The sequence below is a fragment of the Mandrillus leucophaeus genome, unplaced genomic scaffold, assembly GCF_000951045.1.
Source record: "Mandrillus leucophaeus isolate KB7577 unplaced genomic scaffold, Mleu.le_1.0 Scaffold1147, whole genome shotgun sequence".
In the NCBI taxonomy this organism is placed as follows: Eukaryota; Metazoa; Chordata; class Mammalia; order Primates; family Cercopithecidae; genus Mandrillus; species Mandrillus leucophaeus.
In genome coordinates this window covers 280,198-307,509 of record NW_012099732.1, presented here as the reverse complement: position 1 = coordinate 307,509, position 27,312 = coordinate 280,198, and the positions used below count along the sequence as shown (strand labels likewise).

Here is a 27,312-nt window from a genome sequence, read left to right as displayed (position 1 = left end):
ACTGAAGAAGACCCTTTCTTTACTAAGTTAAAATTAGGTCCTACAGAATCCTAACCAGAGACACGCCATGGAAAACTAAAGGCACTGGCAAGTTGAAGTTCTGGGGTGATGGAAATGTTGAGTCATTAAGGAGGAAGTCAGCCTACAGAGAAGAGAATAGACCAGGTACACACAGAGAAGCAAAGCCAACAAGTCATGCATGCCCTAAAAGCTGCAGAGAGTTAATTAGGTTCCTATCATCCCAGTCTCCACTTTGAGTACCCAAGGGCTATAATTCCTGTCTTTGGGTTCTCAGAAATTTCTTCATATCCTTGCAATTAACTATTCTTTGACGTGGGCTAGTTTAAATGTTATTTATTTCCCCCCGCCCCCACCCGAAAAGTAACTGCTCTCTAACTGGAACATGCAAGTTTTCCAGACAGAGCAGAGTAGCAGATAGCCATAAGCAGCCTTAATCCTTCATATGACACATTTCTTTAAAAAAAAGTCCAAAGTATGGATGAACAATGTTTCCCCCTCGTTGAGCTTTTCCATGGAGATAAAATTCTTCTTCTTTTTTTGGGTTCATCTGAACAAATCAAGACATTAGTCACTAGTTGAAGAAGTATGTTTATTCATTTGGGGAACAAACATTCATTAAGCATCAACTCTATGTCAGCCCCTATTTTAGGAACTGTGAGTGAAAGAAGTTAATGAGACATGTTAACTTGGAAGTCCTTAAGATTTCCCAGAAGAGAGACAGATATGTCTTAAAGGTAGTCTAGTACAAGGACTAGAAACCTGCTCAAACTAGCTTCAGAGAAAAAGAGAAACTATTATTAGATTGGTCCAAAACTAATTGTAGTTTTTGCCATTAGAAGTAATAGAATGATGCACAGATATTTCATGGAAGTAAACCTAAGAAGAACAGCCAGATCTCACACAACTTCAAACAAAATTAAAGAACTAGAACAATCTCTCTCTGTATCTGTCTTTCTCTGTCTGTCTGTCTCTTTCTCTGTCTGTCTGTCTCATGCATGCACACCTCAGTTTCTCGGTCTCTCATATCTGTCTCTGTTTTTGATAAACAGTGCAGACTGGCTTTTTCTACACTAATTGAAGAAAATGAGTGGGCTGGGTGTAATTCCAACACTTTGGGAGGATGGGGCAGGAGGATTGCTTGAGGCCAAGAGTTCCAGACCAGCCTTGGTAACACAGTGAGACCCCATCTCTATAAAAAGAAAAATTAAAAAATTAGCCAGGTGTGGTGGTGCATGCCTGTAGTCCCAGCTACTCGGGTGGCTGAGGTAGCAAGATCACTTGAGCCCAGGAGTTTTGAGGCTGAAATGAAGTATGATCACACCACTGCACTCTAGTCTAGGCAGCACAACAAGGCCCCATCTCAAAAACAAAAACAAAAAAAGAAAGAAAGAAACAAAGAGAAAATGACTGTACAAAGTGAACACAAACTTCTATTTCATGTGATCAGCAAAGATTCTAGAATCTCTGTACCATGAATATAAATCCCTAGGAGAAAGAATTTGATTGATCAAGCTTGGTCAGGTATTTGGCTTAGTGACAAGGAGACAGGATTATGTGACTCAGTGTCTTCTAGAAGAGAATTGTGGAAGACTCTGAGAAAGCCCTATTAACAGAGCTGGCAAATAGCTTTGCATGTCTGCCACATGCATGAAAACAAGTAAGGCCAGTCAACCGTAGTAGTGCTAGAATTGAAATATGAATACGATTCATCGGTGCATTGACAGGTCCAGGAAGCTAGGAAACCTAGAATTATTTTATTTGTTTTGTTTGTATTTAAGTTAGGAGTGTCTCTTTTATTTTGGCCATTATGTACCCCAGCCAGTGCTTAGAGACTTGTGTATGAGTCAAGCTCAATGAATTGTAAGCTTTACTCATTCATGCCATGGAGTCATTGAGTAACATTTGAGAAGTCACTGGTTACTTCACTTCAAATTTATTAAGACTTACCTAAAAGTTCATATTTACAATCCTTTTCAGGTCTAGGAAGAAGAATGTGGAATTGTTAGGAAATTCATTTCAATGTATTATAATAACTATTAATATTTATTAGAAATTTATTTACCAGGTATAGGACTAGACTCCTATAACACAAATGTATAAGATTTCAGAGACGCTGCATTTAAATGAGAAGGTATACACATGTAACTCAATTTAAATTACTCTGTAATGCATACAAAAGAAAGTTTATTTGGGGGAAAAAACAAAACAAAACAAAAAACTAGAGGAAACCAGAGCCAAGAAAGAAGAATGATGAGTTCTCAATGAAGAAGATAGGAAAGGCTGGGCTAATAACATAAAATTTGACTGAAACCTTGAAGTACAATTTGAAACAATGGAAGAAAAAAAAGACAGCTATTCTAAGTAGAAAAATAAGGTATTGACATAAAGAATGGGAAAGGCAGGCAAGTGAATTGGGGAATTTGGTCTAAACATAGTGTGCAAGAGGGAAAGACAGCTATGGAGCCGCAGAGGTGGGTTGGGGCCAAATCGTGACCTTAAACACTAGGGTACTTTGAATGTCCTGAAGACATCTAATGATTTTCAGCAGATCAATCCTGCATTTTTGGATAACTATGACAACAGGTATAAAAGATGAACTGCAACAGGAGAGGAGGAAGCACAAAGAGGTTATCTGGGATTCTGTCATCATGGTGAAAAATCAAAAGGGTTTGAACCAAAGAGATTAGCAGTGAAACAGAAAATAGGAGATGGCACAGAAAACCCTAGTAGGGTGTAAAGATAGAATTGGTATGGGATGTTAGCAGCGGGGCTGGTGGTGCACCTGGGGAAGAAAGCAGAGGTTTCTGGTTTGGGTGATTGTCTATATGAAAACGAGATAAGCAAAGGAGAACAGGGCATGACAATACAACAGATCAGAAGGAAACTCTGGGAAACTTACCTGAGCCATCTTTCCCAACAAAATTATTTTCTTAGGAAAAGAAAAAAAGGGAAAAGCCTCACTTCACCCCTGAGTGCTTTTCGGAGTAGGGTCTCTGGGTCTCTCAAGATCCTTTCAAGAGGCCAGTGAAGTCAAAACTATTTTCATAACAATACTGAGACATTATTGCCTTTTTCACTGTGTTGACATTTGCCCTGATGGTGCAAGAACAAGGATGGGGACTGGTGGTCATCGTATTCTTCATCACTGGGCACTCACAAGAAGAGAAAGGGAGAGGGACAGGAAGAGGCCAGCAGATCAGTGAATTTTAATGCCACGGAATAGGAGAAACCATTGATATGGTTTCCGATTCCACATTGCAACTTTAAGAAACTACCACTTGTTGAGTTTTGGTGTAGTATCAGAGGATTATCCAGAATTATCTCCTGTTTTTCTAAGTCCTTATCTGTGTAACACCAGATTAAGCAATACAATTTCACCAAAACTACATGCCACAACAGATTGGATGCAGAAGCAGATCTGAGAATCCAAATGTCTGTTTCTAAGCCAGATATTTAAAGTATTAGTAAAAATGTAAAGTAATGCCACTCTTCTCCTGGATTCTTTCATTTGCAGAAATATAGTTATTTGTCATAAAATATACATGATTTATGTTCACACATAATAGACTTTTTGTTAAAGGACTTATTGAGTAAAGGACTCTTGAGACCAAAGAGTTTGAGAAGCCCCAGCTTAACCTTCCATATTTCCTGCTCTGAGTGTGGTGTCCGTCACAACTGCACCTAGGCAGGAGAGCACCCCAGAAGGGGTTCTCAAACTACTTTGTCTCAGGAACACTTTATCCTCTTAAAATTAATATGAGACAGGAGTTTATTCTTTGTTTCTTAAAAGTTTTACCTGGCTCTGGAAAATCACAGCTCCTGACTTATTCTGCACTTCATGCCAGTGTAATGGTAATTGGTCCAGTTCTGAGAACAAAACCCAAGAAGGATGCATGTTAATTCCCCCCACCCCCAGAGATAAAGCACAAATTCCTGTCTCACATTAAAGGAACTGTCCTCACTCCCAAACACAGGTCTGTTCCAAACACTTACTCACATTTCAGTGAGTCAGAAGGAAACAGACAGATATTCATCTCCCTGAAACCTGGCTGACTTCCTTCAAAAAGTCTGTAAGGAGCGTCAAAATTGTGTCATAGGTTAGTGAGCGGTCACCTAAGAGGTCTCAGGTGATAGCTGGAGTTTTAGTAAGCAGGTGAGTACCACAGACAGTTCAGAAAAAAAAGCCTTCAGGTGTTTGTCAAGGTGAGTAAGTAGAGCCAGTAAGTGACTGATAAGAAAACAGGAAAGAGCCTGGTTCTATATCATTTGGGTTCAAAGGGTGTTAGTCATAACCCGTCTGCAGCAACATCTGATGCATACCAATTTAATACTTTAACAATGTGACACTTCAGCCCTATGTATAGTAAACAGTAGAGCTTTGATTTTTGTGAATTATTAAGTCCTTCCCACCTTGAGCCACTTTGCTTCCTAGAGGCAGTATCTCAGGCATCCCATTCTGCTCATAGTAGCATTCCATGAAAATCTGGAATGATGACAATAATGATGATTATTAGACTCATAACTCCTTAACCTTGATTTATGAAAACATTCGGTTCCTTCACAAAAGTAGTCACTGGAAGAATTCTGGTTTCTGGAAATTTGTGGCCAAACTTTTGGATAAAACATAAGATTTAGAGAAGAAAAATTAATATCTTATTTCTTAGGTTTTTAACTAAAAGTCTCGGATATAGAATGTTCTCTTTCCAGATGTGAGACTGAAATAATGGAAGAAAATGGTCACAGTCTATGTCACGGTGTAATCTAGACAGAGAGTGTCACAAGTGCATGTATGGGCTCTCAGCCTTCTCGCTGGCCTTGAAGTTAATCTCCTAAACTCGGTCATTAAATCAGCTCTTTATTATCTCGGAGGCTCGGAGGAGAGGAAGTAATAATGATTTCTCTTTCTCTCTCTTTCTCTCTCTCTCTCTCTCTCACACACACACACACACACACACACACACACACACACAGAGCTCTTGCAGCAGGTATTGCTTAAATATCACCTCGGATAATCATAACTTGTGAGCAGATCTTCTTTCCTGATGAGTTAGTTTCTAACCTGGTCATTCTGTGCTTATTTTTGTCCCTTTCTCCACCCACTTAGGAAAGAGAGAGAAAGAGACGCACCGCGCAGACCCTAGGAACTGTGGTTTAGGGCTGGTGCCCTCGGCACCCGCTGCCAGGAACCGGGCGCTGCCAAGGGCTGCGGAGGGGCCAGGTTCTCCCGGGGACTGGGGCATCTCCTGCGGGTTGGCGACAGGCTGCAGGGGCGGGGTAATGCCAGGGCGGGCTCTCCCCCGTCGGATGTGCCCACCCGTCCGTCCAGGGCAGGAAAGCCTGCCAGGGCGCCATCCCCATCTCCACCGCCTCCAGGCTGCCGGGGCTGGGCCGCTGTACTGGAGCCAAGGTGCGGTGCCCCGGGTGTGGACCAGTAGAGGTGCAGCCCGCGGGGCCGCGGAGCCTCAGGGCCGGGGTGGGGCGGGGCGCGGCCAGGGCAGATCCGGTGTTTGCGGAATCAGGAGGGGCGGGCCGGGGCGGGCCCTCGGCGCTCCAAGAACTGCCCAGCAACTTTTCCCTGCTCTCACCAGGCGAGGGAGAGAAGCCCTCTGGACAGCTTCTAGAGTGTGCAGGTTCTCGTATCCCTCGGTCAAGGGTATCCTCTGTAAACCTCTGCAAACCCAGCGCAACTACGGTCCCCCGGACAGACCCAGGATGGGACCAGGACGGACAGGGTCCTCCCCGCTGCCGCTGCTGCTGGTGTTGGCGCTCAGTCAAGGTAAGCGGGGATTTCGCTCTGCATCTGCTGCAGGAGGGACCCGCACGGCTCCCTGGGGCTCGCGGGAAGGATTGGGCGGAACTAGGGAGCAAACTCCGTGTGTGTCCCCACGGATTCCACGTGGACTCGGGCTCCCAGCCACCAGGACCTGCTTGGAAAGAGATACTTCTTACTCCCCTTCCTGCTCTCCCAGGCCTTGCGTCCCCATTAGGCGTGTCTCGCCTTGTCTGTTAAGCACCCTTCAAAGTCATCTCAGTGAGTGCTTTGTTTTAGGTACACACACACACACACACACAGGCACGCGGGCATGGACACTGTGGAGATCCGCGGGTGTCCTGAAGACCGCGAGTCCTGCAGCCCAACTTCCCCTGGCTCAGACAGGTGCCTCGCCTGCCAGGGACTGGGGGAACCCGGAATCCAGTGCTGACGGCGGCCTGCAGCTCCCCAGAGCAGTGCTTGCTGACTTTGCAGAAGCCTCCGAGCCCCAAAAGGCTTATTTTTCAAACCAAGGATGTGAATAATGCCTCTATTTCTTACTTGAGGACGAAGCGCTGTTTTTCTTCCAGGAGGGACTTGGAATAAACCAATCGCCACTTAAATACTTGGCAGAAGGAAATTCTTCCTTTCCTTCTGCCTTCCTCTTATTGTTGTAACATTGCCTATTCGGCGAATGTAAACTTAGGCTAGCAAAAGTTCTTTCCATTTCTGGATCCTAGATGCCGCAATGAGAGAATAAGCCGGAGCAACCGCTCTAACTGTAGTGCTGTGGCATTGGGGCCCGCCCACCTCCTGAGTTCTTTTACACTAAGAGGAGGAAATAAGGCTGGGGTGGGGAGCTTTTGTGAGACCATCGCGAATACGTGAGCACTTTTTCCCTGACCATTAGGCAGAGCTAGAGTGTGCTCAAATGTAAGAACTTTAGTTTATTTGGATGGAGAAGGAGTCACATGTGTATATTGTAGTTTGAACAGCGATCAAAACAAAACAAAAAAAAGTTGTCTCTGATTTTAAAGTGTGTGTGTGTGTGTGTGTGTGTGTGTGTGTGTGTGTGTGTTTACAAAGAAGATAAATATTTCCTAAGCTGTCCTCCTTTGAGACTGACGTTTAGCCACTTGCTATTCTAGATTGTGGAGGAATGAATGCTAGTCCACGTCAACCTGGTGGCATTTTCTCCAGGTCAGAGATAGGAGAGAAATAACACCACTGTCCCCAGCCCCAGCAGAGAATGGGCATCTTAGGTTTTCTGTCTCACCTGTTTTGGGTGCTTCAGATACTTTCTCAGGGAACCACTTGAGTTGTTTTGAGGGGCCACCAACCCTAATCTACCGATTTCAGGTAAAGTTGTACTTGACATTGAAAGTGAGTCTCTGGAATACAACCTTTCTAGAGCTAATAGAAATATAAACCCAAGCTTTTCATCTCTCTGTAATTACCCAGTATTAAAATAAGCTATGGAAACATAACGTCATTTTCTTATCTTTGAAGTGTTGAGACTTGTTATGTAAAGAGCAGTGAGAAACACTTTAATGGAATGTAGCACTGCAAGGCATGAAGTCAGGAACAGAGACTTAACCTGGAGTTAATAAGGACACCTCAGGGCAAGCAAGCAGAGATGATCTAAAATAACATCTGCAAAAGTTTTGTCCATTTATTCCTTCCTCCTGCTCCAATCATTTGTATACCAAAGGAACAGGTTTTCTCTTAATTTAAGATCATCATAAGAAAGCTCTCTCATTTGTGATATCACTTGAGGTTCCTAGAGAAGCAGCATCGTTTTCTGATACCATGAGTATCCCAGGCTAACATGAATAACTGAAATCTCTAGCTCAGCAGAGTCTAAAATTGTGTATGGCATTACTCTATCTGTATAAAATGTCTCATTCACTATCACTACACACATATATAGCTATTATGAAATTATATGCATACATAATTGCATAATATGATCACATACAAAAATTCGAATTTAAAAGCTATATCTGTAACAGAGCTTTATTATGATGATCTTAAATTAAGAGAAAACCTGTTCCTTGAGTATACAATATGCAATTATATATGCATAATATAAATGCATAAACAATTGTATATACCTAATATACATGCATATACCTGTTAATATGTACAAAACACATATGTGTTTAGATGTCTTGCATCCTCTGTAGCATACATGCAAACCACTTTAAAAACATATCACCTTCAAATCTTATTTTAACACTTACATTCAAATTTGCTTTCCAGAAACCTTTTCATAGGTGCTTTAAGAAGAAACTGTACTCATAGTTTAGTCCCATACTTATCACCTTTCATTGCTCATTTCTAAGTGCTTAATGTCATGAAAATGGTAAATGGGCAGTTTGAGGATGAAAAAGAGAGAACATAAGAGGCCTAGATAACCTATAAACTAAATATAGGCCCTTAGGAGAAGGCAAATGTAATTTTGAAATGAGGCCATCATGTATTTTCTCCAATATGTTCACAGGTCAAGGACAGTCCTTCCATCCAAGTTCTAGACCCCTGAAACCCTGCCCCAGCACTCATCCCTCTTCAGTGCACGTCTTCAAATTCTCTCCTTGATGTAACTTACCCTCAGTCTGTAAATATTCTAATTTTTCTCATTGTAAAAAAAAATTTCTTTTGATATTTAATTTCCTCCTGAAACACCGTGTACTTCTGGCTTCTGTTTCCTTCCTGTTTTTCTCCTTCTTTCCTCGCTGCTCTCCCTTCATCTCCTTCACAGGCTCTTTCCTTGTTGGTGTTTGCGGAGTTTCATCCTGAATCCTCCTCTTCATTCTACAGATTGTCTCTGGGCCCATTCCCTGCACAAGTCACTATCTCCAGCCAGACTCTCCTTCTGAGTTCCAGATCAGTATTTCCATCAGCCACCACATTTCTCCATCTAGATAGTCTGTAAATAAGCCAGATTCAACATTTACGAAACTGAATTTAATACGCGTCCTCCAAAATGTTCTCCTCCATTGGCTACCATTGTTTAATGGCAGTATTATTATCACACAAACGTGAAAGCCAGGAATTTGTCCCCATGTTTTCAACCTCACAGCCACTCTCCAAATTCTCTTGGCTCTCCTCCCATCCATGCAACTCCTGCCACCTAGTCAGTCCCTCATCTTATGTCTGTATGTAACTTTTAAGCTGGATTTTCTTTTCTTATCTCTCCAACCCATTCTCTCCATTTTCACCAATGATATCTTTCTAAGACACTTATATGTATCCAATTACTGCTTTGTTTCAAATGTTAGTGGCTCCCCATCTCAGGTGGGGTAAAGTGCAAATTTCTTGGCATGTCATAAAAAGGTACATTCTGCCTATCCAATCTTTTCTTTACCGTACCTTTTCCTGAACACAAATGTACATTCACACACACAACACACACACATACCCACACATGTACACACTCTAAAGCCATCTATATACACCATTCTTTGTTATGACTACACCTGATCATACCATATTTAGTGTGAAAATATTTTCCAAATACTCCCTTTGCCTTCATTGCATTGTTGCTTTCACCCCTTTTCACTCATCTCTTTGCAACTGACCATTATCCAATGCTAGAAGACACAATACCAAGAAAAACTATAAAGTGGATAAGTTTTACTTTTGCAACAAAAAGGAAACTTGAGGTAACCTACCTTTGCTGGGTCCCACCCTAAACCACCTCTCTGGTCTCATCCTCAGCCCCTTAATGGACTTAAGCCACCCTCTGATAAAGTGACTTTGCTCCCCTATGGCTTAGCAGCTATACCTGCCCAACTTCAGCTAAGCTTTGCTCTCTTACTACTAGGTCCTGAGCCACTGTTTGACTTAAATTTATGGACTGGGGTTCAGGATTCAGTATTTACAATGGGTCATATATTTCTGATGTTCAGTCTGGTTTGGAAGTGATTGCTTAAATATAATCACTGCCTCCCCACTTTCCTAAAATTAAAATTCCAGTGTTATCCACCCCATACCACCTTGTGGGATGAACACCAAGACAGGTAGATTTCAACACCAGGAGTCAGTGGCTGTGAGCGGCTGTGTCAGTTAAATTAATTCCTTCCAAAGTGGATGATGACTACTCCCTGTCTTCATATGCTGACAGCCCTGGAGATATTAAAATGTAGAAGCTTGTTAATGTAAAGAGATGAGCTTCTCATGGTGGAATTTTAGACATTCAGCAAAATAAAGACACATGTTCAGTCAGTGTGTATAAAGTCAAGAACTTCAGGAAGAATGGGGAAAATATTTGGGGCCAAAAGTGTCCAGGCATCATAAAAATTCTACTACTAAAGCCAGAAGTCTTGACTACCAACCCTGCTCAGCTTGGGATATTACTAAAAGATTTAGCACAGCGTAAAAGAAGAGAAACCATGAAACATCACGGCTCTGAATGGCAAGTGAAAGAAATGGAAGGTGGGTGGAGTTCTTTTTTCCAGTTGTTACAGTGACCAATCATTTACCAGCAGAACATACAGAAGAATGGCTCCCTACAGGGGAGAATCTTGGCATTGCAAATCATGAGACAATAGACTCTGTGTATGACAGTGATTCCTATGCCCCTTCAGGTGATCCATAGAGCTTTATTGATCTGGCTATGGTGAATTTCTTAAAACTAATGCTTGATCATATTCTTATAAGGTATCTACTTTATGTAAGGCTGTTTGTTAGACTCAAGGTGGAATCAGAGAAAACTTGAAACATGACTGAAAGAGGTTGGAGTTTATTTGGAAACAAATCCAAACATGGGGAAAGAAAATTGTCTCAGCCCTGAAGCATACTTAACCAATTTCAGCCCCTTGCCACCTTCCTTTCTAGCAGAAGTTCATTTATTGAGTTACCATCCTCTTCTGCATAGCTAAAAAATTGAGGTGACACTGAAGGGTGATTAGACTGGTCCCAGACATCTGGGCTGTGTCTGATTTAGTCATGGGCATGTAATGCAAGGTTGGCCAATGAGATCTGCTGGGTGACTTATGGGAAAGGAATTTTCATTCCTAAGAGAGATATTTGTTAAAGAAAATATTGTCAAGTTTATATGTGAACTTTGATAAAACTACAGCCATCTTGCAACTGTGATGTCAACTAGCTTAAGGATAAAGCCAGTATATTGGAGTTAGCCTTGTGGAAAGAAATGGACTTTGATGTTGTCTTTTCACTTCTGAATTATTGGAATTTAAGACTATAGTATGTCGTGGTGTCTTTAAAATTTTCATATAATTTAAAACTTGGTTATATCATTTTCTATAACTTAGAGGGCTGTAACATGAGTTTCCATAGCATAATAGATGTCATGTGTTCACAATTAATGAGTGGTAGAGATAACATGTTGAATTCAGAGGATGGAGAGATATCATTGTGATGCAGTGAAGTGTCGAGCCTCCTGAGATGTCTTCATGGAAACAGGTAAGAATAATTACAATTTAGATCTTCCATGAAGAACCTCAGAGATCCTGGAGTACAGTTTCTACCTTTTAAAATGGATGTAAGTGATACTAGAAAAGCAAGCAACATAACTAGCAATAGGACTCATCTCCTAGTTCTTGGGGCAGGTGTTTAGGATCTTGAATAGGATATTGACGCAATGAAAACAGAAGGTCGTTATGCCCACAATGTGGTATTCAAGTTGTTCCCAGAGAGTGAAAGCTGAATTGCAGCCACCAGACCTTGAAGGGCCTTGTAAATCATGATATAGAGCAGGGGTTTTATCCTGAAGACAATAGAAAGGTCTTGAAGGGCCTTGAGCAGGGGAGTGACATGATCAGATGAGGAGAGCGGATTGGATGGAGGCCAGGTGGAAGGCACCAGGATCATTTAGGAAAGAATATGTTTGGGTTTAATTTTAGTTTAAGAGGCCAGTTGTGAGATGATGGTGGTAAAAGCTCAGATAGTGACAGTAGGGAAAGAGACTGGAGGATTTATTGGAAAGGCATTAAAGAAGAAGAATGAACAGGATTTGATGATTGATTTACTATGGAGGTGGAGAGAGAGGGAGAAGATAAGGCTGATGCTTAGGTTTCTGATATGGACAAGTCAGTTGATGTGCCATTCGCTGAGATAAGCAATGCTGAAGGAGAGCAAGTTGGAGGAAAAAGATCAGTTCAGGTCTACAGATTGAGTTTGAGACATCTGGATGTACACCTGGATGTATATGTCTAATTAGCAAATAGTTATATGTAGTGGTGTTAGGAACAGGCAGGAAAGTAAGATGGGGATAGGGATTTAAGATTCATTGGCACCTAGAGAATAATTGAAGACATGACATTAACAAGATGAGTCAGGCAAAGAGACTGGAAGAGAGCTTTGGCCATGGCTCAAGGAACTGCTTTAGAGGGTCAGATGAGGAAGAGGAGATGTGAAGGGAGAGAGTAGGAACAGCTGGAGAAGTAGAAAGACAACTGCAAGAACTGAGGTAGCACACAAATATTTGGAGAAAGAAGAGGTAGTGAATAGGGTCAACCTCTTCACAGAAGTCAAGCAAGTTGACAGCCTTGAAGGGCAGTCCACATGGAGTGAAAAAAGAGAAATCAGAACAGAGTGGCCTGAGGAGTAAATGGAAGATGAGGAAATGTAGAGAGTGTGACAAAATTTGGTATGATAGTAAAAGGGAGGAGAGAGTAGCAAGAGAGGTAAAATGGGAGCAGCTGCCTTTAAACAAACATGGGCAACGCTTGCATAAAAATTATTTCAAGAAGATTTTTTATTTCTGTTACTTATGGTGCTGCATGGTACACTTGCAATGTTTTAAAATTGCATTGAGGTATATGTATGTGGCAGAGATTCATTGCACAAGAGAAACTAAGGGAAGGGGAGGAACTTCGATGACTATACAAAAGATATTATCAGAGAGAAAGGAGAGGAAGAAAGTTAGGTGTCCAGCACCAGTAACAGCTCTGGCAGAAAAGAGCCCCTGCTTAGAAGCTACAGGTGATCATGGGAAGGTAGGCAAAGCAGACTCTGGGCTATGAAATAGAGAGGATATTAAGTAATCAGAGAAAGGTGAAGTTGATCCAGGTATGCAAAGAGGGAAAGAAAGCAGAGGTATGGAAAAAGGTACCTCTCATCCTCCAGGGTGGCTGCTTAGATTGATGAGCCCATTTATACATTTTGGTTTCAAACATACTTTTCACACTACTGTAGTTATGATTAATAAGCTGCTTTTAGGGCATGTAATATATAACACTCCAATTCCAGTGGCAGAATTAATATCAGTGCTTTAGTCAGATTTCCTAAAAACCAAACGAGTTCTTTTAGAAATATAGATTTATGTTTCTCCAGTTAAGCTTTCAATTCCTTTTTTCTATCTAGTTTAATAAAGATCCCCAAAATAATCCTATTAGAAATAACAGTCTCATATATCACAGAGAAATAGTGTTGGCTCTGAAAGATTTTGCCAGTAAAATGTGAAAGCTTTTTGCCCTGTAACTTAGTGTTGTTTTCAAAGCATTTTAAAACATTTTCATTGAATCATAAATTAGAACAGAAGTTGATGTCTATTCTTAATTTTGTTAGTCATAATTAAAGTGCTTATATTCAAGTGTTTTATCCAGTCTATGCCTGCTAACTCTTGAACACGTAATTTACATTTTAGAACCAGTATAAACTTGAACTGCATATTTGGCTAATGTTTTCAGCTCCATAGGCTGTTGGGACAGTTAATGATTTTCAAATATATTTTACTTCCTTTGAGAGACTCGTCTGTTCTGTTGCCCAAATAGGTAACAGAAACTTTGCAATTCTGTCAGCAAAGATGCCTGCATTATTGTCTTGTTCTGAAAAGGTGACTGCAATTCTTCCATGTATTAGTTTAAAGAGTCTAGAGACAGTTTTTGCTACAGAAGCCGTATATAACTCCTGACCACTGAAAGGCTTTCTGTATAAAAATGAAGTTAATGTTTAAACAGAGCAATGGAAATAAAAGTGTTCAAAAAAATGGAAATAAAACAGAGCAATGGAAATAAAAGAATCACTGTATTGTCAGTGTAAGAGATTACTTCATTGTGTTTTGAAAGGCATGAGCAAAGCTATCGCGCCGATGGATGCCTTGAACATTGGCAGTTGTCATTCTCCGGGATTCATTTGAAGGTGGCCTTTGTTTGTCTTTGTGCAGGCCTGATCTCATTTCCATGGATACCATGTAGAAATGCAGACTGAACACAAGCTGGCTTCGGGTCAGTTCAGTCAGACAACTCTATTCCAAATTGTTTACCAGTTGCCTTCAGGTCCTTTAGCCAACAGTTTCTTGGGTGCTTGGTAGAATAGAGACCCCAAACCATCCTGGATTTTATAACCTCTTCTAAACCATATTCTGAATGCTGGTGCATAAAAATAGATATTTCAAAATAGTTAGCTTAGTTTTCTATGTTTTTATTAACATTGTTCCCTAGGTGGAGAGGGGAAGGAAAAACCTAGCCTTGGAAATTGGAGCACTTTTATGTGATCTTTATTATCTTTTCAGTATAAAAATGTAATAAATAGCCCTAAGGAAAAAATCTAATGCCACATTGAAAAATGATTAAAAATTTATGTAAGTAGTCATGGTCATTAAGAAAGCCTTTTTATTACACAGCGTTTAATTTTTGCTACTCAAATAATCAGCCTTTAATATATTAGTGTCATTTTACTATTTTTTTTTTTTTTTTTTTGCTATGGTTCAAGTGAGCTATCACCTTAGCTATTTTTAAAAGTGAAGTCCCAGACCGAATGCAATGGCTCATGTCTGTAATCCTAGCACTTCGGGAGGCTGAGGCGAGCAGCTCACCTCAGCCTGAGAGGCTGAGGTCAGGAGTTCTAGACCAGCCTGGCCAACAAGGTAAAACCCCGTCTCTACTAAAAATACCAAAAAATTAGCCAGGCTTGGTGGTGGGTTCCTGTAATCCCAGCTACTTGAGAGGCTGAGGCAGGAGAATTGCTTGAACCTGGGAGGCGGAGGTGTCAGTGAGCCAAGATTGGTGACACTGCACTTCAGCCCCGGTGACAGAGCAAGACTGTCTTAAAAAAAGAAAAAAAAAAGGAAAAAAAAAAAAGGCAAAGTCTCATGAGCTCCTACTTTTGTTCATGTCCTCTCTTTTGTTAGCCCCAACCTCTATTCTATGCATCATTCAAATCTTAATTTCAATGAGGTTCATGTACCCTAGGAACCCTACCAATCTTCATATCTAATTTAGATATCACTCCTCACTTGGACCCTTCCACAATGTTACATTCTATTTCAGTAACCCATCAGAACTCGGCTATAGCTCCTACAGACTGCAAGTTGAGAAGACAGGCCCATATCATCTTCACTTGTATCAAGGGTTCTTGGCATTATTTTATTCAATGAGTGAAGAATCTATGAACCATGTATGACAGCTACTGTAACGGGATTAAAGACACACTTTCTGAATGAAGGCCCAGCTGAGAAATTTCTACTTCTTTCCAATTAGTATATGCAAAAATAATTCTATTTGTAAGTATGTCTGAATTTGCTAAAATATTCCTTTAGTTGATAAATTTGTTTTCACTTCTTTGACAGAGTTTGTTTGCTTTTAAAATGTTTTTCCTTTTTCATGACATGTCTAACTAGGATAGCTCTGTTGACAAGCAACAAGATTAATGAAAGTACTAGGACAGTACAGATATCATTTTTTCCCCAATCCCTTTTCTGTTCTCCTTTTCTGTTCTCATAAAGCAACACTATAATTCATCTTCAGCTTGACTCTCCCTCCCACTGAATATACATTCTTTAAGATTACCTTCTGTCCTACTTATCATTGTATTTCAGGAGCCTAGCTTATAGTAAGCACTCAGAAAATGATGTATTAAAAAAGAAAGAAAAAAATCAAAATTCAAATACAGTAAATTTAAAAACCTTTATTTATTGTAAAATGTAAGATACATGGAGACAAATGCATAAAAGGTAAATGTACAACTTTTTAGGGCTTGGGTTTCATTTTACTCTACTTAGAATTAGTAATTTTGTTTGTTACTATTTCACAGACACTGACACAAGACATGAAACTTCTGGGTCAGAGACAAAGGTCTTTATTACTCATTGCACAGCAAGCAACTTGATCAGCATATTTGTGTTGATACCCTTTGCCCACCAAGACACAGAGGGGCAACACAGAGGGCCCAGATAGATGCCTAAACATGCAGTAGGTTGCATTATAGAAAAGGAACACTGAGCTTGGTGAATCTGCTGTTTTGTAGCAAGTTAGAAAGCCTCTTCTTTGTCCCACAGGGAGATGTTACCTCATTCTTCAAAGCTGTGCACTGCAAAGATACACCTGAGAAATGCTATGGTAAAGAGTCATCAGGGTCTTGCATCTGAGGCATACTCAGCAGATATGTAGGTGTGTGAGATCTCCATGGAAGCAGGTCTCCCAACACAGCTTAACACATTACTTTTTAAACTGTTGTGTAACCACAACTCAGATAAAAATAAATAAATAAATAAAAGATTTCCAGGATCCCAGAAGTCCTCTACATGTTCTTTTCCAATCACAAATTCATTTCTCTAGCCTTATTTTTTTGGCAATAATTTCCTTGCTTTCATTTATACTCCTACTATTTAAATATACATCTACACTCAAGGGCTTAATTTTGCTAGATTTTAAGTATACACACACACAATTATACAATACATATTGTTTTGTTTTTGACTTTTTTTAACATTACATTTGTGAGATTAATCTATATGTTACACATAGATGTAGTTCTTTTGTTTTCACTACTGTACAGTAAATAGTATAGTTTTTTTTTTTTTTTTTTTTTTTTTTTTTCACCCAGGCTGGAGTGCAGTGGCGCGATCTCGGCTCATTGCAAGCTCCGCCTCCCGGGTTTACGCCATTCTCCTGCCTCAGCCTCCCAGTAGCTGGGACTACAGGCGCCTGCCACCGCGCCCGGCTAGTTTTTTGTATTTTTAGTAGAGACGGGGTTTCACGGTGCCAGGATGGTCTCGATCTCCTGACCTCGTGATCCACCCGCCTCGGCCTCCCAAAGTGCTGGGATTACAGGCTTGAGCCACCGCGCCCGGCCAATAGTATAGTATTTTTATCACACAGTTCTCCTTCATCACTAGATTGCTAAGAGATTTTTTTAAAGTGACAATTGAGTATTAACTTTTATAAATATTTTTCTGCATCTTTTGGTGATTACATAAATTTTTCTTCTTTATTAATGTGGAAAAGTACATTTATTGATATTAAAATATGATGAAAACCTGGTATTTGTGGTATGAACCCAAGTTGATCAACATGTTCTTTTTATAGGTTGCTGAATTTTGTTTAGAATTTTTGTATTCACGTTCATGAGTGTGACTATTCTATAATTTTTATGTTTCTTACTCTATGGTATTTTCCCTCCATATGTCTGCCTACACTTCATTCTGGTTAGTTTCTTTTATCCTATATTACTATTCACTAATTGTTGTTTCAACAGTGTGTATTCTGGAGGTAAGACATTCATTGAGTTCTTAATGTTGTTTATTATATTTCTCAGTTTATGAGTTTCTATTTGGTTCTTTTCTAAATTTCTTTGCTAAAATGTTTAAGTTTAGCTTGTCCCCTTCACAACTTTTGTAAAGTTAGCGCTGGTTCTCATTTATGTTGCCTTCTTTCTTCTGGTGCCTGCTTATCTTAGCTAGACATTATATTAGAAAAAATTATTTGACAAAATAGTTTGAGGCTTGGGTGGTATTTTTCTACAGAAAGCATTTTCTTTTTTTCTTTTCTGTTTTTTTTTTTTTTTTTTTTCTTGACGAAGTCCAACTCTATGGCCCAGGCTGAAGTGCAGTGATGCCATCTTGGCTCACTGCAACCTCCGACTCCCGGGTTCAAGCGATTCTCCTGCTTCAGATTCCTGAGTAGCTGGGAATACAGGTGTGCACCACTACGCCCAGCTAATTTTTGTAGTTTTAGTAGAGACGGGGCTTCACCATGTTGGCCAGGCTGGTCTCGAGCTCCTGACCTCAAGTGATCCACCCACCTCAGCCTCCCAAAGTGCTGGAATTACAGGTGTGAGCCACCACACCCAGCAAGAAAGCATTTTCATTTGCTTCTATTGAGACAATACCCTAGAAGCTTTGCAGTGGCAGTGTGATGACCAATGAGATTTATCTGAGGTGTGATTATTGCTCATTGAATCAGTGCCCTGAAGGTACTAGGATTCCCTATCAGTTTCATACAATTTCAGGGCTTGATTTTTTATAGGTTACCCAGACAATTCATTCAAGGGCTGCTTTACTTATGGTTCACATGTCATGTAAGGAACAGTAGTTTTGAGTGTAAACTGTATTCCTCGGATGAATTATCACATACCTCACTTTTGACAGGTCTTGGATTTCACTTTTCAGATCCTTTTTAGGATTGGCAAATCCCTTTCCTCACTGTCCTCTAGCAAGACAAAAAGTGATTCAACTCCCCAGCACTTTGGGAAGCCAAGGCAGGAGGATTGTTTGAGGCCAGGAATTTGAACCTAGACTGGTCAATATAGTGAGACTCTATTTCTACAAAAGAAAAATTTTAAAAATTAGCCAGGAATCGTGGTGCATGCCTGTAGTCCCAGCTACGCCGGAGGCTGAGGCAAGAGGATCATTTGATCATTTGAGCCTGAGAGGTCAAGGCTGCAGCAAACCTGGATGACAGAACAAGGCCCTTTCTATTAAAAAAAAAAAAAAAAAAAAGTGATCCAACTGTCTGCCTGAGTCATTTCTCTGAACTTCTTTCTTCACCCCATTTTCTTAGCAATCTGATGCCTTAGAAGACATCTAAAATATCTTTTTTTATATTTCTTCCAATTTTTCAGTGATCTTCAGTGGGAGAGTTGGTTAAAACAACAAAGTATTTTATTGCCAAAGGACAAAATCTAGAGTAGTGCTTTAGAGTCCCTTTTAAAAAAATATTGATTTTTAATTTTCCAAATTCCCCTCATACTATTTACTGATATGGCATTTTAACTGATGGAAAATTAGATTTTTTTTCAAAATGGATTAAAGCAATATTCAATATTGGTTAGTATTCTGAAAATGTAATTTTATAATAGAAAACATTTTTAGCCAATACATTCAACTGACTTTTTAATATATATCTGTATATTTGCTTGCATTAATTACTCCCTTTTCTTTAACTGTGAAGTGAATGTGTCCATTGAAATACTAAACTTGATTAATATTTTTATTTTGTGAATTTTCTTCATAAAGTTGAATATTTAAATATCTTTAGGAAAAAAATGACACATACTAAAATACTCAACAGAAAAAATATTTATATTTCTTTCTTTTGACATTTACATGTGATTATATGAACATAATCTTTTCAAAGATATACTTACTATTTAGATGCAATGAATACTGCACTTTTTTCACGTAATATATTTTGTATATACTTTTCCATGTGAGTTTTATATTTATAACTTTAATGCATCCTGCCATGCCATGGTTAACTTTTGTCCCATTGTTGGATATTTAGGTTGTTTCCTGTGGGATATTTTGCCCCCCACTGTAAATAATGTGGCTATAAACATCATTGTACTAGAAGTTTTTTCTTTTCTTTTTACTTTTGAATCATTTCCAGAAGGGGCATTACATGTCAAAGAGTGTGTGTGCTTTTTAGCTCTTGTTGCATATGGAACAGTGTAGCCGTCTGTAATGTGGAATTTACCAGTTTCACCAACATTAGATTTTCATTTACTTCTTGAAGTTTGATGGATATAAAGTGGTGCTCCATATTTATTTCCATTCTTTTTATTCATGAGGGTGCATTTTTTCAAGTTATGATTTAAAAATGCCTATCTTTTGAAAAAAATATTTTTAGAGTAGGGTATTCTAGAATTTTGACCTAGAAGAAACTTCAAGATATTATCTAGTTCAGTGTCCTGCTTTATTCTTATGATAACCAACCTTGAAGTGACTAAAGCCCAGGACTCCAACCTGAACAGAACACTCCAGCCAGCATACTGTCCATCATTTTAAGCTACCCATTGGGTCTCCTCAAAATCTCTTTGACAAACTGTCCTTTGTCTTTTATTCCCCACAGGCTGATTACAGTCCATTTTCACTTGAGGAATGGCAATCTTCTAGTTAAGATTTCCACACTTCCATGGGTCAGAACCCTTTAAGGGAGAGGGAAGGCATTCTGTTTGCCAGAGCACTTGACTGTGAGTAACTGAATCTGTAGACTGTTCTGGTTATCCCTTGACATATAACCAGTCACCCCAAAGTTTAGTGACATAAAACCACAACCTCATTTATTATCTCTCATGGTGTCTTGGGTCAGAGCTTTGAGAATGGCTTGACTGGGCAGCCTCACGCAAAGTCTCTCACGTACTGTCAGAGGGAGGCAGCTCTCTCTCTTCCTGTGGTATCCTCAAGCCTCTCCACATGGTGCCCTCGGAGTAAGTTGACTTCTTGCGTGGTGAGTAGGGCACCAAAGGCAACCATCCCAAAAGAAACTAGCAGAATGGATGGGCTTTTATAACCTTGGCTCAGAAATCACATATAACTGCCTCTATTCATCAAAGCAATCACAAAGTCTCACCTAGATTCAGGGGGAGGAGACTTAGATTCCACCTATGGATGAGGAGTGTCAAAAAATTCCCAGACATATTTTTAAACAAAGTAGTAACTTAATGAACTTAATGGTCCTCACCAGACCATTGATTGTTTATTTTTTATTTTTATTTTTTAGAGACAGGGTCTCACGATGTTTGCCCAGGCTGGTCTTGAACTCCTCAGCTCAAGTGATCTGCCCTCCTCAGCCTCCCAAAGTGCTGGGATTACAAGCTTTTAAGAGACCATGCGAGGCCCCATTTGTTGTTTAGACCAGTGTTCGGGCATGGATATTATTGACAATTGGGGCCAGGTAATTTTTTTGAAGTAGTAAGGTAGAGTGGGGGTGTCTGGTCTGTACATTGTAGGATATTGATCAGCAGCCCTGTCCTCCACCCACTAGACGTTAATAGCAATACACTACTCCAGCTGCCCCAGAGTGACAACCAAAAATATGCCCAGACATTACTAAATGTCCTCTGAGGGATAAAATTGCATCAGTTGAGCACCACTGCACTAAATAAACATATATTAAGCACATTCAATGTTCATGGCAACATAAAGAGAACTCTAATTCTGGAGAGTAAGTTAAATCCCATCATTTTTCTGAGTGACTTTAGATAAGTCATACGCAAACAATTCCCTACCTTGTTGGGTCATTGGGAAAATCAAAGGGGATTATAAGTGCAAAAGTATTTTGCAGATTGTAAAAGCACATAAACATTATTTTAAAAAATCAGTACACTTGGTATGCATTCATTTTTATCATTACTCATTTATTTAAGGGACCTTCTTAAGGGACTTTTGTGGAGTGCGTATCATATACCCACACAGAGTGTCAAGCCTGGGGAACTGGAGGATTGAGGCAGCCAGCCGCTTTCCAGAAGCTCCTCTTTCCATTTCTAGTATCACCTGTACAGAATAGCAGCACCTAGATCCTTAGTGAATGTAAAGTTTGACACTTAAAGCAAGGACTTTTTAAGAAAATTGCATCTTTCTTTTTTTAATGAAAGCAGGGGAAATGTTATGCCACTACATTCCAAAAGCAGTTGTAAGGGTCCTTTTGTGCTTTTGGCTTTTGCTCTAATGTTTTGTTTAAGGACTAGAGTCATAAACCAAACATTACAGAACTTAAATCTTTACACAGTGTGTGGTCATTTCCAAAGGGCCTACAACTTCTAAGTTTAGTTGCTTTGTTTTTTTTTTTTTTGGAGGGGGAGGGGAGGACTTTCTACTTGCATTACTGTCCTTTCAACATGAAGACAATGCCCTTGGAAAATGAGATTTCCTGTGGTGACGTATGCGTTCAAAAGATCTCATGTGACCTGTGGTCATTTCCCGTTGCCATGCATATTCTGAGTGATGATGAGATACACTTTAGAGTTTGAAGTCTGTTTGCTTAGGTTCAGAGTCAGGGTCTGAGTAACCCCACTTCCTGTTTGTGTGACTTCCTGGAGGGTCCATGGATGGATAATATTTTCTTGGCTTTTGTGGTGTGCTTCTCATGTGCCTCAGCAAAATGCAGCAACATGTCATCCTCCTACCCATTAGACAGCAATTTTCAGAAACTTAAATATAAATTTGCTCAGGATACACTTTTTATGTTAGAGATAAAAGTGGGGGCCTGGCACGGTGGCTCATGCCTGTAATCCTAGCACTTTGGGAGGCCGAGGTGGGCAGATCACTGGAGGTCAGGAGTTTGAGACCAGCCTTGCCAATGTGGTGAAACCCCGTCTGCACTAAAAATACAAAAATTAGCCAAGCATCATAGCGGGCACCTGTAATCCCAGCTAACAGGAGGCTGAGGTAGGAGAATCGCTGGAACCTGGGACCTGGGAGGTGGAGGTTGCAGTGAGCCAAGATTATGCCACTGCACTCCAGCCTGGGCGACACAGAGAGACTCTGTGTCAAAAAAAAAAAAAAAAAAGGAGATGAAGGTAGGATAATACATTTGTACGCCTTATTAAATTTTTCAAGAAGTGTGCCCCCCTCAGTAGCGCATAATGATACTAATCATAAAAACAAAATCTACTAAGTACTTACCATTTGTTAGACACGGCATCGAGAGTTTTATATGCATTGTCTGACCACAATGAGATAAACATATACATGATATCTGTTTTACAGATGGAAAAGCAATGGCTTATACAAAACAAGGAAGTTGCTCAAGGTCATAGAACTGTTCAAACCTCTGAGGCCGAGCTCTTAGGCACTGTGATATACTGTTGGCTTTGCTCAGTAAATGGACCTTTCAGCTTAAAAAATGCTGCACATCACAAACTAACACAGAAACAGAAAACCAAACACAGCATGTTCTCACTTGTAAGTGGCAGCTGAACAATGAGAAGACATGGACACAGGGAGGGAAACAACACACACTGGGGCCTGTCAGTGGGGGCGGGGGGAGAGAGAGCCTCAGGATAAGTAGCTAGTGCATGCTGGGCTTCATGCCTAGGTGATGGGTTGATAGGAGCAGCAAATCACCATGGCACACGTTTACCTATGTAACAAACCTGCACATTCTGCACATGTATCCCAGAACTTAAAGTAAAATTTAAAAAGAAAAGAAAAGTTACAGTTGTGAAATTAAAAAAAAAGATGTACATCTCTTAATGGTATTAGCATACTTCTGCCATGCCATCGCCCCATAATATAGTCAATCTTCTTTTTAGGGTTCTCCTATAGCTAAATTTTTGAAAAAGTTAAATGTTCTGTCAAATTCTAAGTAGAAGATACAGTGTGATTATTTTCATATGTATATATAGGTATATATTTTTAAAATTAATCTGTCTTTTAATTCATTGATGTATATACCTGCACAGTAGCCTGCATTCAAGCATTTTCCTTTGAATCAGTCTAGAACTCTGAGGATTTATTAAACTGTTCTTTATTAATCTCCTGTTATATTCATAACGTATTGTTAGGTGGAAAGGTGAAACAATCAGTGTTTATTTGGTGATTATTATTGAACCGCGACCATGTGCAAGGCATTACTCTAAGTACTGGGGAATATATCAGTGAACAAAATAGACACAACCCCTCTCTGTTAGGGTCAGAGGCATATTTATCATAAAACAAGTGAAGCTGAAGTTTCAGGGGCCTTCCCTGTGCACTTCTCTTCCTCTGTTTTCACAGTGCCAGGTATTTTCATTCAACATGCAAAAGGTTAAAGTCACCGTCTCTTTTCTATCCTAACACAACATATTTCAACAACAAGAACATAAAAAAAAAAATCCATTAATCGACTTCATCAATTCAAAGTTTCTGGATTAATCACTGTAAAACAAAGCATGAGGTGCCTTGAAATGCTGTAGCTCCTATGCAAACTTAGAAAACTGTCCTAAACTGTGCATGGCATTACAAACAGGGAGGTGTGAAAGTGAAAGGAGCTTGTCCTAACTACGAATAATGATAATGTTAACAATTCAATTTAGTGTGCTAGAAGAAGAAATGAATTCTCTTATTCTCTTTAGAGAATATGACTTGATAAAATCGCTGTCATGTGAAGAGGCGATCTAGAGCAGAGCCCCAAACTAGGAAAAAACGTGGTACATAAGTGCGTCAGGCAGTTAGAGTTCCAGGAAGCACACTACAGTAAGAGCTGCCAGTAGTGAGCATCAAAGGAGTTGGAAGAAAGATATGTACAGGCTAGGATGGTCAGAAAAGAACCCAACCAGAACTTTGTAGAGAAGTGGCTTGTGAACAGGGGCATAATACAAGAAATACTAACTTCAGTTATATCTGTTTTTTCCATACATTGCCTCAAGATATGTGAGACATATCCTGCTAATGAGCAAGTTAGGTGACAGGCACTGACTTGCTAAATACACAGAAAATATGCTATTTTGAGTGAGAGAAACAGGGGGAGAGAGAGGGAGAGAAAAAGAAGAAAGTTTATCCTTTCACATAGAAGCAATTTAGGAAGAAGTGGAGAAGTAGAAAGTGACTTCATGAGATGGTGTTTCTAGTAACTCTTGGGCCAACACACTTTCTTCTGTATTTCACTGTCTTCCTCTCAGTCACTGAGAGACAGCAAGTCTACCAGATGGTGGCTCACCCTCCAGCAATCTCATGGAAAAGAGGGAATCTATTGAGCTGTTAGGAAGCACTGACTCATTATAAATGGACATTAGAGGCAATTGCAATGGGCTTTTGGAGATGTTCCTGGCTGAAGATTGAATTTTTGAAATGTGAAAGGGACTCCAAATGATCTAAACACATGCCACAGTACTCCAGGACTTGATGCAGTTACCAAACAAAACGAAAACAATTTTGGATTGTTTTCACACAAAATATAAACCTTAAATGATACAACTGGAATTAGTGTATATCTGTCCTGATATTTATATCAGTGCACAAATATATGGACAGAATTATCTTCAAAACCTAAAATAGTAATTTGGAATTTTCTGGTGTAATCTACTTTCTCCTTGTATTAGTCAGCTCGGGATATCATAACAAAATATCACAGACTAGGTGGCTTAAACAACAGAGACGTATTTTCTCACAGTTCTGGAGGTTAAAAGTTCAAGATCAAGGCTCTCTCAGGGTTGGTGTTGGTGTCTACCGAGGTCTCTCTTCCCGGCTTAGAGATGGGTGCTTTCTGACTGTGTCCTCACATCACCTTTCCCAATGTGTGTCCTGAGAGAGAAAGATCTCTGGTGTCTCTTCTTCTTGTAGGGACACCAGTTATACTGGATTAGGGCTTCACTCTTAGGACTGCATTTGACCTTAATCACTTCATTAAAGACTCTGTCTCTAAGTACAGTCACAATAGGGGTTAGGGTTTCAATATTGGAATTTTGAGAGAGACACAATTCAGTTTGTAACACCCCCTTAGGGTTAATGGTATTTTAAGGAGTTTATTTCTGGCCGTGGCAGTGACGCTCATGTATTTCTTTGATGTGAACACAAAGTAAGTGTCAAATATATGATATATGGACACACTGTAAAAAACAAATAGCCACAAATCATGAAGCAGGATGTTGTTACCAGATGTGAACTACAGTCTGTCTCTCTGCCTCTTAAAATTGAGATAAGATTTATTCAAATACCTATTCCATTCTTATAAGAAAATGCAATGCCCTCTCAAGATTTCTCTGAACTCCCAGGAGATGTGCATTTTCATTACCATTTGTGCCCTCACTTCCTGACTGCAGAGTGTTTATTCTCCACTCTGCCAGGTGTGGTATTTGATTTTGACCCTAGGTACAGTCAATACATTAGCCTGATACTGTCTCATGGATGCCGCCAGATGCCATGACATGCATGAGTCAGAGAAGGACTTTATTACTCACAGCACAGTAGGTAGCACAAGCACGAGCATGCTTCTATCAGTTCCCCTTTCCCCACTCTAGTCTCATGGTGTCATATGAAGGTGTCTAGACAGACATCTGCACACAGTGGGGTGCACTACAGGAAAGAAACAATGAGCTTGGTGGACCTGCTGCTTTATAGCAAGCAGTCAGCAAGCCTGCTCTTTGACCTGGAGTAAGAGATTATCTCACTCCTCAGTATTATTCACCATAAACATAACACTAAGAAATGGCTCAGATAAATAGTAGTCAGGGCCTTGCTTTCTTGATATGCCCATTGTATTGAGTTGAACGGTGGTCTCCCCAAAATATGTCTCTATTCTAATCCCCAAAACCTATGAATATTACCTTATTTGGAAAGAGGGTTTCTGTTGATTGCCTTGAGGAGACTGATGGTAATAACATGAAGGCTTAAGCTACTTCTGATGAGAGCTCAGAAGGAAATGAAGAATATGCTGTAGGAAACTGCAGGAAATATCCTCATATAGTGGCAGAAAATTTGGCCTAATTGGGTCTTATAGTTGTGCAGAAAGCACACAGCTTTTAAGTGAGGAGCTTGGATATTTAGCTGAGCAAATTTTCAAGCAAAATGTTCAGGGTGTAACCTGTTTTTTCCCTGCTAGATACAGTAAATTGTGAGAGGAAAGAGAGAAATTGAAGGATCACCACTTGATGATCCGGCAAATTCTCAGCCTATCCAGATTGGAAAAAAAGTATATATATATATATATATATATATATGCATGCTAAGTCTTATGATATATGAATATATGTATTCATATATCATATATATATGAATATATATATATATATGCTAAGTGCTATGGACTAAATGTTTGTGTCTCTCCAAAATGCATGTGTTGAATTACAGTCCCCAGTGTGATGGCATTTGGAGATGGAGTCTTTGGAACATAATTAGGTCATGTGAATATAGCTCTCTTCCTGCCTTGTGAGGATGCAACAGTAAGTCAGCAGCCTGAAACTTGGAAGAAGACTCTCACCAGAACTTGACCATACTGCACAATGATCTTAGACTTCCATCTCCAGAACTGTTAAGAAATAAATTTCTGTTGTTTTTAAGCCATCCAGTCTATGGTACTTTGTTATAACAGCCAGAACGAAGACACTCATATTAGGAGTTTCATTGTTAGAAAAGCATGCTCTGAAAGCAAAAGGTGTGGCTAGACATCCTTTTGTGGAACAGATTAGGTATGTGGTTGCTGGATCCTCTCAAATATCTCAGCAGCAATCAAAATAGTGAGGTTATCCAGGAAAGATTTCCTGTGGAGAGCTCTTTTGTTTAGTGGCATGAATCCTGCATTACCTACATAAGAAACCTACAAATTTTTTAAAGAGTGTTATATCAGCAGAAACATTGCCATCTTTGACTGAAGGTGATCGAGAGGTAGAGGCCAGAGGAGCTGTTGAGAACCCAGAGGCCTATGGTTGAGAGCCCAGAGAACAGAGGCTCGAGCAACAGAGGATTATTCTCAGGCCTTGAAATCTAATGGAAAATTTCCTGCTAGGTATCAAATTTGTTTAAGATTGGTGACCCTTTTACTCCTTCCAATTGCTGCCTTTTGAAATGGGGATGTCTATCAGATGCCTGCCCCACCATTATATTTTGGAAGCAAATAACCTATTTTCTAGGTTCACAGGCCTAGAGATGGAGAGAA

At 39.8% G+C, this 27,312-nt stretch overlaps 1 protein-coding gene across 1 annotated transcript in view; it reads left to right on the top strand.

Annotated features, from left to right (window-relative positions):
• The first annotated feature begins 5,596 nt into the window (after positions 1-5,596).
• Positions 5,597-27,312, top strand: part of ITGA2 (integrin, alpha 2 (CD49B, alpha 2 subunit of VLA-2 receptor)) — a 104,263-nt gene continuing 82,547 nt past the window's right edge. Inside the window, exon 1 of the mRNA XM_011997673.1 lies at positions 5,597-5,797. Coding sequence (XP_011853063.1) covers positions 5,734-5,797 — 64 coding nt within the window. The 5' untranslated portion in view covers positions 5,597-5,733. The remainder of the gene's footprint in view (positions 5,798-27,312) is intronic.